This window comes from Syzygium oleosum, unplaced genomic scaffold (assembly GCF_021117445.2).
Source record: "Syzygium oleosum isolate NSW1041296 unplaced genomic scaffold, Sole_v2.1 Sole_v2.19, whole genome shotgun sequence".
NCBI classification, from domain to species: domain Eukaryota; kingdom Viridiplantae; phylum Streptophyta; class Magnoliopsida; order Myrtales; family Myrtaceae; genus Syzygium; species Syzygium oleosum.
The window spans coordinates 7,964,690-7,976,728 of record NW_026607503.1 but is presented as its reverse complement, the minus strand read 5'-3'; the positions used below and the strand labels follow the sequence as shown (position 1 = coordinate 7,976,728).

Below are 12,039 nucleotides of genomic sequence, written 5' to 3'. Positions count from 1 at the left end.
CTTGTTTTGATATGTATACATATATATATATATATATATATATATATATATATATATCTATCTATCTATCACTTTTCAACTATGCTCAAAGTAACAATTTATAGGTACAAGAAAGAGAGCTGTTAAAAACCGTTGTCAAATAATGGAGGGTTTAAGAACAATTAAATCAAACGTTACAAAAGCCGTTCGAAAGCCGTTATACGGCCGTTGCAAAATCTTTACAAAATAATGGCTTTATGGCCATCATAAATTATAATAAATATTTCAAAACTGCTGATATATCCAACAATGGCCAGAGTATGATCTCATCGCAGTGGTCTTGGCCAAGGCAGGGCTTTGGAATTTTGCGAAACATACATTAGTAAAAGTAAATCAAAAATCGCAACGGAAGCGAAACCCCTACATGTATCTCCAAAGCATTGTTCGTGCATTTTAATAAGAAGCATGTAGAAACAAAAAGGAGGGCTAATCACATTATTCTTGTATCGTGCCCAAAGCATTTTGGTTATGATGTTCTTCAGTTTCAGACCACAAACGTCCGATCTCCCCATAGCGTCTCTAAAGTAATATGGTTTCTGACGCTCTTCAGTTCTAGCCCCACAAATGTCGGACCTTTAGTTCAGACACACCACCAATCACGCGTTGAATGATAGAGAAAACAAGTCTCAAGTCGAGACCGAGGGCTAAATGGGACATGGCTTGGTGATTAGCTGAAACCTCGCTAAAGAGAGGACACCTGTCGAGAGAGAGAAAGAGAGAGATTTTGTGTTCTTCCTAGAGAGCCTTTTTCTGAAATGTTTTTGATAAAAATGGCTGAATTATTAGAGAAAATTTGGAACTAGTGATTAGGAGGAATATTCTGGAGGGAAAAATCAAATTTGAGACTAATCCTAGCTCTACAACTCACTTATGATCCTATGGTTGAAGTTCTGTACTTAATGAGTAAGGAAAGAGGTGATTAGCCCTTATTATGTCACGTGGATGGGTAACAATCACGTGGATGGATGACATAGCATATCCTAAGGTTTAAATTAAAGGGAAAATGAATGGCTAAGATTGGCGCTCTTAAGGATTGATGACATGGAATTTAATTTTGGTAATTCAGAAAAAATGGTATTTTTGTAATTATAAAGAGAGGGGGTTGGCCAAGTGGTCTTATGGGATGAATGGGCTGACTTCTTTGGTTGACTTCGGTTGACTTAGGTCAACCTTGGTTAAACCAGGTTGACTTGGATGACCAGGTTGACCCGAGGCTTCCCAATTGTCTTACTTCTCTTCAAATCACCTCATGGGCTAGACTATCATTGTTTGTTTGGCCCATTGGGCCGAATTAGGTCAAGTCAATCAAGTTGACTTGATTTGACTCCGTTGGTCTCGATTCTTCGTTTTATGCTCACTTCTTCAAATTAGCCTAATTGTGCCCAATTGAAATTGATTTCATTTGGCCTAATGAGATTTTAAACGTGCTCTTTGACTATTGGAAAAGTCAACCATGGCCCTCAACTTGTGTTCGAACATTGGCCAACCCGTTTGAGCTCAAAATTTTGAAATTGGGCTTGAAATCTTGAATTGTCATGGTCCCTAGATCCAATGTCTAAAAAAGAAATCAAATCAATGGATTTTGGAATTTTTTAATCGAAAGTCAAAATTCTCGATTTGACCAAAATGTCAACCTTTGATTTTTTTTAAAACAATATTTAAATGTGAATGAAATGGGTTGCTCTGGCTCTCTATACACAAATGGAACTCCAATGATGCAGAATTGACTCTTTTTGGCCTAGAAACAAACTTTGTTGTGATCAAGAATCTCAAGTCTCAAGTTTTGACCTAATTGGACCTATAGGCAAAAATTCAGGTGTCAAGGGGCAAGAAACTCGTGGCACTATATTTTTTGAAATGGAGAAAGGTGAATGATCATGTTTTCTCTCTCTTACTAAATTGGGCATTCGTCGCTAGCTAATCTACCTCGTCGATGTTGCTGTTATTTACACTTCTTGTCATAGTTGAACTTATGGCTCTGGAATGCTGCAGTGAGCTCCTTTGAACTAATGATTTAGATTGTAAAATAACCATTAATTGATTGATGAAGGTTATCTCCATTTGTACATTTTTGTGGTTTCTTTAACAGCGAATCATAAGAGACCATCTGCATTTATGTATTTTCAAGTTCATTTATATTGATATGTCATTCATACTAAACAGTGGACGTTATACAATATGAAAAATCCGGCTTTATTATTGCAATTTACTGAACAATGGAAAGCATATAACAAAATCCTTGGATTTCATATCATATTATATTCAGTTATATCCTGACCAAAAATCCATCAGAGTTAGGATTAATTGTACCGTCTGCTAATAATATTATACTATTCTAATTTCTCATCATAAATTTAAATGAAAATCATTAATGGCACATTAATGAATTGATTTGAAAAAAAAAAGAAAGAATTTAAAGTACACTACTATGCTCAAAAGAGTAATTGAAAATCAATATCAATTTTCATTGATTAGATTTACAAAGTAATAAAATAAAGTGGATAAAAGGAAAAACCTATGCTATATAAACCATATGTTTTTTTGGGAATAAAACGAAAGAGAATATATCTTCTAACAAATGACGAACGAAAAAAAAATTGGAGTCATAGAGTTAGGAGTTGGACCATCAACCTGGCACTTAGAAGTTTGTAAGACAAACACTAGGCTACTAATGCGTCATCGATCATTATAAGTAGAGGTGGCAATACAGGTCAGAAACTCATTTATTAACTCATTTTTAGTGGGCTCATGTTGAATATGGATTATTTGAAATTTTGAAAATAGTTCAAAATGGGTTTGCAACATTAAAGCCCAAGTTTATATGGGTCATATATGGATTGAATATGGGTTTATTGTAAACCCAATGACAAACCCATATTCAACCCATATTTGACCCATTTAAGTTATTAACTTGTAACCTTGTAGGCTAAATAGTTTAAGTGTCATTTAAAAAACATCATTTATTATTTTTTTTAAAAAATCGAATTTTAAATTTTTTTCATTTTTTTTTCTTTTTCTTTTTTTTCTTTTTCATTTTTATTCCTTTTTTTTTTTTTCTATTTCCTTCTTCTCCGGCCGGTCGCCGGCCACGGCGATGGCCGGTGATCGACCGTAGGCGAGCTTCGAGCTCGGTCAGATCGGCGAGCTTCGAGCTCGCCAGAGGTCGGCGAGCTCGAGGCTCGTCCGACAAGCTTGAAGCTCACCGATCTGGACGAGCTTGAACTTGCCAGATTCCGGTGAGCTCGAGGCTCGTTCAGATCAGCAAGCTGGAGCTCGTTCGACGAGCTCGAGCTCACCAACCTCTGGCGAGCTCGCCTGCGGCCGGTAGAAGAAGAAGGAAAAATAAAAATAAAAAAAATAAAAAAAGAACAAAAAAGAAAAAAGAATAAAATTTTCATTTTAAAAAAATATAAAAAGAAAAAGAAAATAAAGATATATAAAAATATTTAATTTTTTTAAAAATTATAAAAATTGTTCACTTATTTTATATTGCATTGAAGCATTTTAGCAATATAAATATTATAAGAAACAAGTTTTTTAAAATTGGATTTTAAAGTGTTTTAGAATACGGGTCGGGTTGGGTATGGGTTCGGTATGGGTCAGGTCGGGTATGGGTAATTAGATTTACACTACATGAATATCAAAACGGGTTAAATGGGTCAATATGGGTCGGATCATTTTCGACCCAACCCAAACTCGACTTGACCCACCCGTTTGCAATGTTTACACAAGCGCGCGCACACGTATAGATAATGGGCTGGACAGCCAATGATCCTCGACATGCGACGTTCTATGAAAAACGTTTGGGAACTTTTCTCATGATATACCATTTTGATGTTTTTAAAGATATTAGACTTTTTTAAGAGAATATAAATTTGAATTTTCAATACACGAGGAAGCTTAGATTGCAAAAATTTTGGCGACGATCTTCAAGACATTATGCATGATACGAAATTCATACGTCGGAGATCTGGAGAGGTCCAAAGCCCCGGCAATTTTTTAAGTGAAATGTGAGATGACAACGCCAGGAACTGTCGTTGAGTTTTTTCAAGCACAGCAAATTATTGTCACTCCTAATGTCAAGGCCCTTTTTTCTCCACGTTAGGGGCTGATAAGATAGCTGTGGTTAAAACCACCCAAATTTAGCATGAATGTCCATATCCATTGAATTCCTTATTTCCTTTCTAATGCCATCAAATTTTATTTTGGTTCCATATACACAAATTATCGGGAAGCATTTCCAGGGTTCTTGACCCTTCGAGGCCCTCAAAATTGCTTCGCATGTCGTTACGGTCTGTTCGCATTCTTCAAATCGAATGAAAAACAAAGCGACCCGGAGCTTCATGTTTCGCTCAGGTAAAGATTTTGTGTTGCGTTTATTCGTTTCCTTTGTCGTCCCGTTCCTTTAAATTAAGAAGGTTCAAGGATTTTCTCTATGCAAAACAGTACCTTCAAATTTTGTAACTTGATGCTTGTGTTGTGATAGCTTTTTCTCCTAGTTATGAATAGAGATTTATCATTAAGTTTCCTGATTAATTCCTAATAGGCAACATTCTGAATGTATTTTGGAAAGGTAGCATTGCAATGTTAAATTCAGGTCATGGCAATTCTTTATTGCTGGGCATATTCCTTCAAAACATAAAGAATGTGAATGAAACGTTGAATTTTGAACCCTTCAAAACCAGCTTAGATAACCTGAAAAAAGTATCTACAATGTCAAAAATCTCATCCATGAGAACCATGATGTATCTACTAGAAAGATGTGATCTCTGTACCATGGCAGTACTGCTTGTTGTGCCGCTTGCTTCATTTCTTTGAAGGCCGTGTTGACTAGCGTATTAGTTGTGCGATTTTGAGTCATACATGTGGAAGTCACCCACCAAGTAGATTTGATGAGCCTCCTTCCGTGGATTCGAGGCCAGTAAATCTATTTCCAAGTGCCATAACTTTTTAGAGGAGTTTTGTGTCATGCCAAGTTAAAATCTTTGCCCTAACCTTAACAGAAGAAATCAGTCTTTTTCAGAAGTAATTTGGCTTAACACACTCTGAGAACTGAGAGAACAAGCGGAATACAGCAATGGGACTCATTATCTTGTGACTGCAGCCAACTGGTCTTAACAAACAACAGTCGAGCATGTAACCGAGTAATGGAGACAAGTTTTGGTATGTTTTTATACAAACCAAACAAAGTGTATGCCACAACATTTCATTGATCCTGTAAGCAAATTCCATGCGTTGCTGACAGACCACAAGCTTCTTCCTTCCGAATAGGTCCATTGCAAAAGCTAAGGTTAGGAGGAATAAGACCCCATGCATCAATTGCCACCAAGTCACAAGAACACGCTACAGACCACTTGCAATTTGAACCCTCGATATCAGATTCCACTTTGACAGATTTGTACGCAAGATGCACCGGAAGCAATAGTGGTACTCAATTTGCATATATATTTTAGGATATAGTTAAAGCTCCATAAAATCGCAAGTTTTAGAAATACTGGAAAGAGAACATCCCAGAGGACATAAAGGAAAGTACATCAAGTTTAGACTCTCTGATTGATTCACATATCTCTACTTACCCTTTGCAGGAATTTTACCATTTGTTTGGAGATCATATCAGACAAATGGGGCTGAAGTTTTCGAAGCAGAGCCATGGGAGGGCCGACAACATGAACTTAGCTCATGCCCACCAGCAAGTGATCCACTGTCTTATCACAAACTTCTTCGTACGTAACTTGGTGTCCAAAAAAAGAAGGCGACTACTTGTTGGAGGCTATGATCTTGACATGTCATACATTACCGATCGCGTATTGGCAATGTCGTTCCCTGCAGAACGTATGCGGGCCGTGTACCGAAATCCTCTCTGGCAAGTCAAGTCAGTGCTGGACATGAGACACCAGGGACACTACAAGGTATATTTGGTAGGCATAAGTTTTCATCTTTTTTTTTTAAATTATTGAAACAAAGTCGAGACCAATCACAATATATCTTTGATCATATGTATTCACTTCCTTGATAGTCAGTAAGATATGTTGCACTTCCTTTGACAACTAAACTTTGCATCTGTACATTCTATGGCAAGATTATATTACAGTAGGTTTAACTGCATGTGTGTCGATAGTGTATTTAACACTTCGGTACCCATTTTATAGTTATGTGCTGAAAACAAGACAGGAATTTCTGAAGCCTCTATCTAAAATGATGTTCAATGTCCATGCAGATCTATAACCTTTGCATTGAAGAAACTTACGATCCGTTGCATTTTTACGGTCGTGTGGAGACATATCCATTCGATGACAACCATGTTCCCCCACTTCAAATGGTCAAACAGTTCTGCGAGAGTGTGCATACATGGCTATCTCGTGACCCAAAAAATGTTGCGGTGGTGCATTGCATGGTACTGTTGACTGTCATAAGCCGTCATGCAAAACCTATGCCGACTATTTTTGGAAAACTCCCTAGGTGTTCTATGTAAAATTTTATTAGTTTGGTGGCCAGAGAATTGAATGACAAATTTTCAAGATCCTTTACTCTAAATCATTATCTCTCTTATAAACACTGCAGTTGCGTGAATTATGCCATTCGCATAATCAATATAATGTACAAGTCAGAAAATAAGGTATTCAAAGGTTTAGGAAATCTCTTCATGTAATTCTTTCTTCCGTTTTTTCTGTGTTCATCTGGTCACTTCCGTTCTAACAAATTTCTGCCCCTGCATTGCAACAATTATGTTTCTCGAATATCTGCATGCACTCTTTTTCCAAGATGCAATTGTGCTGACTAGACAAAATTAGTGTATGCCCCATGGACAACAACTGGCCAGACAAACCAGTCTTTCATTTTGTTTTTACCATACTCGACACTCGTATATAAGACAAGTACAATGCTTTTATCTTATTTCTCTTTACAAATCTGATTAAAAACGTCGTGATTTGATGCGACTGAGAGTTGCTGTCTCTTGGTTGCATTTTGCAGGCAGGTAAGGGTCGGACAGGGTTAATGGTGTGCACCTACCTTGTTTATATTGGGCTGTCTGCTGAGGAAGCTCTTCAGTTGTACGCGCAAAAACGAACAACCAACAATGAAGGAGTAAGTCCACATTTTTGTAAGAAAACTCGCGTTGTCTTTGCTAGATCTGATGAAGTTGCTCACTCCAGAACGACACAAGGAAGTTCCATCTTTGCACAAAAAAAGAGTTGCAAAACGTACAAGAAAATGCAACAGGAAAGGATTTGGTGTTCTTGTCCCATGAGAGCGTTCAGTTGACATAATGGTATCTTAAGATTATGAAATATTGATCCATGAAAACAATGAGGGAATATTGCAAGTGAAATGGTCACTGCTTTTATTCTTCGTTTCCTATCATTGTTGGGTTGCTTGTATAAAATACAAAGAATTCCGCATCATTAGTACATAAATGGCACGGAACTCCCAGACTGAACAATTACTTGGCCTTCAGAATAGTATCCATCTGCAGATGAAACAGTAAAAGCTTAACGTTACATTTCGTAAACAGGTATCAATACCTAGCCAGCGTAGATATGTTGGTTACTGGAAAAACACACTCTTGTTTCCCAAAGGAGCCGGTGCGGGACCTCCAGGCGTGAACTTGCCTCATCCATGTAATAGGGAATTGCGGCGAATCAGACTCTATGACACTGTCAACACTGAATCGATTTTCTTTGTAATTTCGGAGCTACAAGAGGTAAGCCCCTCTCAATTGCAAGCCTCGGTGGAAGCAAACGTCCAAGATGTAGGTATGGCTTAATTTACAACACCTACAGGAGCATCGTAAATGTCTGCTCATTCTTACTGAGTTACCGACATAGGGGCATCACTAGAGAGTTAAATTAGTTGCCTACAATATAATTGTTCCTGTTGATAACTGCATGACCTTGTTCATATTCTTCAAAAATGGACCTCAAGATGGATGGTTTCATTATTAAGATGAACCAGTTTGGCGTCATGGGCTTCATCTACTTCAAACTGTTCTCCATTTCTTCGTTTCAGCATACAATTTCTTTTATTTCCTATTTGATGTTAGTGCATCTCTAGCTAAGTATGTCAAGCTTGATCTGGCTGGAATAAAGGAAAGCCCGGTGTCCAGCTTTGTTGTCGCTGACAGAAAGTCCACCTTCTTTTCCAGATACCTAATCAGCTATACCGACCATCTATGGAAGTTACCAAGGGTTGCTGCCGGCCGATAAAGAAAGGATTTCAAAGAAACAATAGTCCTCGGTATTATCTTTCCTTCAATAGAGGCGAGATCGTAGGGGAATCAGAGTCTGAGGAGCCTCATGTCGTAGTCCAAATGGACACCGAAAGCCCCATACTCTATCAAAAGACCTGTCTTGACTATTATTTCGATAAGCCCTTACATGTAAGTTATTTACTGCGAACCGACCCATCATTTTACTTGCTCTATTGATTTTGATGGTTTACTTAATCTCGTTGATTGCATTTTGTTTTCCTTAAAGTTTGTTAACCATTCTCATATCAATCACTAAAGTCTTGAAATGAATCTCACTTGACTGGACAGGTCACTGGCGATGTTAGGGTCATATTCTACCAGAAAATGAAAGGAGGGCGTCTCTTCTATGCCTGCTTCAATACTGCTTTCATCAGGAATAGCTTGCTCCAGGTACTTTGTCATTTTACCCCAGGTTCTGCCTTCCTTTAATGAGAATCCGTCATGAGAAATATGAGTCAAATGTGCAGATTTTTTCTCAACTTGGATAGCATCAACCCTGTTATGTCTCATGATGACATTGTTTGGGTTGTTTTAAGGTGCTGAATGGATTCACTAGTTTTGCGACATTGTCATTGCAGTTCTCTTTGCGAGATTTGGACAAAGTTGCAAGCAAAGGCAGATCGATATGTGGCAATGCGTTTTGCCTGGAGTTGCTATTTGGTCCTGCAAATACCAAGTGCTCGTTGCTGCCTCCAAGTGACGATGATTTGAGTGACGATTCCTTTTGATTTCACAAAGACAACTCCACTGGTAGTTATTGCCGCAGTTACTCCATTCGAAACATGTTGATCCTCGACAAGCTTTCTCAAGATAGTGGCCATTTCTGATTAGAGCCTGGGTAGTGCTTCAGAAGGGTTCGACCGGATTAATTGGCAGGAAGAAGTTTTGTATAGTAGATTGTCGAAACATCTCAGCAGAAGATGAGGATTCTCTTTCTTATATACTGTTGAGTTGGTTGAAGGAGAAAAGACTAGCTAAACTGTGTTATTGATTGAATCGCTACTTACAAATTTATAAGCTGTAGAAGCTTATCTCTAGGAACAGAAAAACAATAAGATCCCAAAATACAAGGAATAAAAAATAAATAAGATATTTATCCTTAATGATAAGAAGAATTTTAAAAACAAATCCTAACTGAAATAGGTAAAAAACTAAATCCTAAAAATCTGCTAAGGATCCGCAACACTCCCCCTCAAGCTGAGTTGTACAGATTGTACATACCCAGCTTGTCTAGTAGACTTTCAAACATTTTTCTGGATAGGCCCTTAGTCAAAATGTCAGCTGTTTGATTCCCGGTAGGGACGTATGTTAAACTGATAATTCCATCTTCTATCTTTTCTTTGATGAAGTGTCTATCTACCTCTACATGTTTAGTGCGATCATGATGAACTGGATTATGAGCAATACTAATAGCAGCCTTGTTATCACAATACATCCTCATAGGTAGCTCCCCTTGAACTTGTAACTCTTTCATAAGACGACTCAGCCAAATAAGTTCACAAACTCCGTGTGCCAAAGCTCGAAATTCTGCCTCTGCACTGCTTCTAGCCACAACACTCTGCTTCTTACTCCTCCAGGTTACAAGATTGCCCCAAATAAAAGTACAATAACCGAAGTTGATCTCCTATCTTCCACTCGATCCCGCCCAATCGGCATCCGTATATCCTTCAATTAATCTATTCTCATTTTTTCCGAAAAACAGCCCCTTTCCGTGTGTACCCTTCAAGTATTTCAAAATTCTAAAGACAGCTTCCATATCTTCTTCAGTAGGATCATGCTTATACCGACTTACCACACTTACAAAGAAATGCTATATCAGTGCGGTATGTGAAAGATAAATGAGTTTACCTACCAAACGTTGATACCTTCCTTTATCTACAGGTGTCCCATCGACTTTCTGCCCGGTTTTGCTTAATGGTTCCATTGGAGTATCAACAGGTTTAGAGCCAAGCATCCCTGTTTCTTTCAATAAATCCAATACATACTTTCTTTGGGTAACGGAAATACCTTCTCTATTTCTTGTAAATTCCATTCCAAGAAAATATCTTAAGGATCCCAAGTCCTTAATTTCGAATTCAGCAGCTAACTTCCCCTTCAACCTTGACATTTCCTCTTCGTCATTACCTGTTAAGATAATGTCGTCAACATAAACAATAAGGATAGTACTCTTACCTTCCTTATGTCTATAAAAAGAGTGTAATCCGTCTGTGCTTGACAATATCGTTGTTGTAAGACGGCTTTAGTGAATCTCCCAAACCAGGTTCTAGGAGATTGTTTCAGCCCATAAAGAGCTTTGTTCAATCTGCAAACCTTTCCATACTTCTTCGCATCATCAAATCCTGGCGGAAGATCCATATAAACTTCTTCTTCCAAATCACCGTTTAGGAATGCATTCTTGACATTGAGTTGTTGTAGTTTCCAATCAAGGTTTGCTGCAAGAGAGAGAATTACTTGTATAGTATTTAGATTCGCTACAGGTGCAAACGTCTCCCCGTAATCAATCATGTATGTTTGGGTGAAACCCTTGGCGACTAATCTTGCTTTGTACCTTTCCACTGAGCCATCATATTTGTATTTAACTGTAAAAACCCATTTGCAACCTACTGGAGTCTTCCCCTTGGGTTTTTCAACAATATCCCAGGTGTTATTCTTCTCAAGGGCACTCATCTCCTCAAATACAGCTTTCTTCCATTGTGGTTCTTTTAAGGCATTATGAATATCCTTAGGAAGATTTTCGCCTGAAACCCTTGTAACAAAGGCTCTAAAAGAATGAGATAGATGTCCATAGGAAACATAATTAGAAATAGGATGTTGTGTACATGATCTTACACCCTTTCTAACAGCAATGGGAATGTCGAGCTCACTAACCTTATTAGACCGATCCGGGTCCAAGAATTGACTGCTTTCGGGTTGCACAATGGTCTCCTTATTTTGTTTCAAATTTCTACGTGAATAAACACGTAATTCAGTGTGTAATTGTGGGCTATTGGGTACAGTTTCAGGACTGTTGGGTACGGTCTCAGAGATAGAAGGAGACACAGTTTCTATTTCAGTATTGGTTTCAGTAGATGATGGTATAGTGGATAGAGTGATAGGTTGAGATAGTGATCCCCTGTATCAATGATCCATGGGCTGGAAACAACAGATGTATTAAACCCCCCAAAGAAGATACCTGAAGTGGCTAGATTTGAAGCAAAATGGGAAGACGAATTCGCAACTGTGGAGGAAGCAGCAGTAGTAGAAGCTTTCAGTAGACGTCGAAATGCCTGAAGTTCTTCCTGGGATAAATCGATATCAGTAGTAGGTGTAGCAGTAACAGTTTCAGTATGGTTTGCTTTGTTTTTTGTCTTTCTCTATGCTTTTTTTTCCTCAAAATCTGTAGGTTTTCCATTTAACTTCTAGCAGGTACCCTTAGTATGATAAGGCCTATGACAATATTCACACTTCACAACTTCCTTAGGGGTATCATTAAATCGAGAGAACGAACCAGATTTAGTAATAGTGCCAGCACTAATTTGCAGAGCAGATCGATCAATAGTAGAGAACTGGAGCATTGCTGTCCTACGGCTTTCTTCTGAGTGAACTAAGGCATAGGACTGTTCCAGAGTGGGGAATGGAGACCGGCTAAGGACTTGAACACGTATCTGATCTTATTCAACATTCAACTCTGCCAAGAAATCATAAACTCTGATCTTGTCCACATGGTTCTTGATGGTATAGTGGATAGAGTGATAGGTTGAGATAGTGATTCG

At 38.1% G+C, this 12,039-nt stretch overlaps 1 protein-coding gene across 4 annotated transcripts; it reads left to right on the top strand.

The window, feature by feature from the left end:
* Positions 1-4,267: 4,267 nt before the first annotated feature.
* Positions 4,268-9,888, top strand: LOC115688443 (phosphatidylinositol 3,4,5-trisphosphate 3-phosphatase and protein-tyrosine-phosphatase PTEN1). Of its 4 annotated transcripts, none has more exons than XM_030614261.2 (8): positions 4,268-4,395; positions 5,625-5,948; positions 6,257-6,433; positions 7,012-7,125; positions 7,553-7,741; positions 8,183-8,416; positions 8,576-8,677; positions 8,866-9,888. In XM_030614261.2, the coding sequence occupies exons 2-8, from the start codon at positions 5,661-5,663 to the stop codon at positions 9,013-9,015; spliced, it is 1,254 nt and encodes a 417-aa protein (XP_030470121.1). In that variant the 5' UTR covers positions 4,268-4,395; positions 5,625-5,660; the 3' UTR covers positions 9,016-9,888. The 4 variants fall into 4 exon arrangements, with proteins under 4 accessions (XP_030470121.1, XP_056176067.1, XP_056176069.1 ...); XM_056320092.1 differs by having other exon boundaries at positions 8,755-9,005; XM_056320094.1 differs by lacking the exon at positions 6,257-6,433.
* Positions 9,889-12,039: the final 2,151 nt, after the last annotated feature.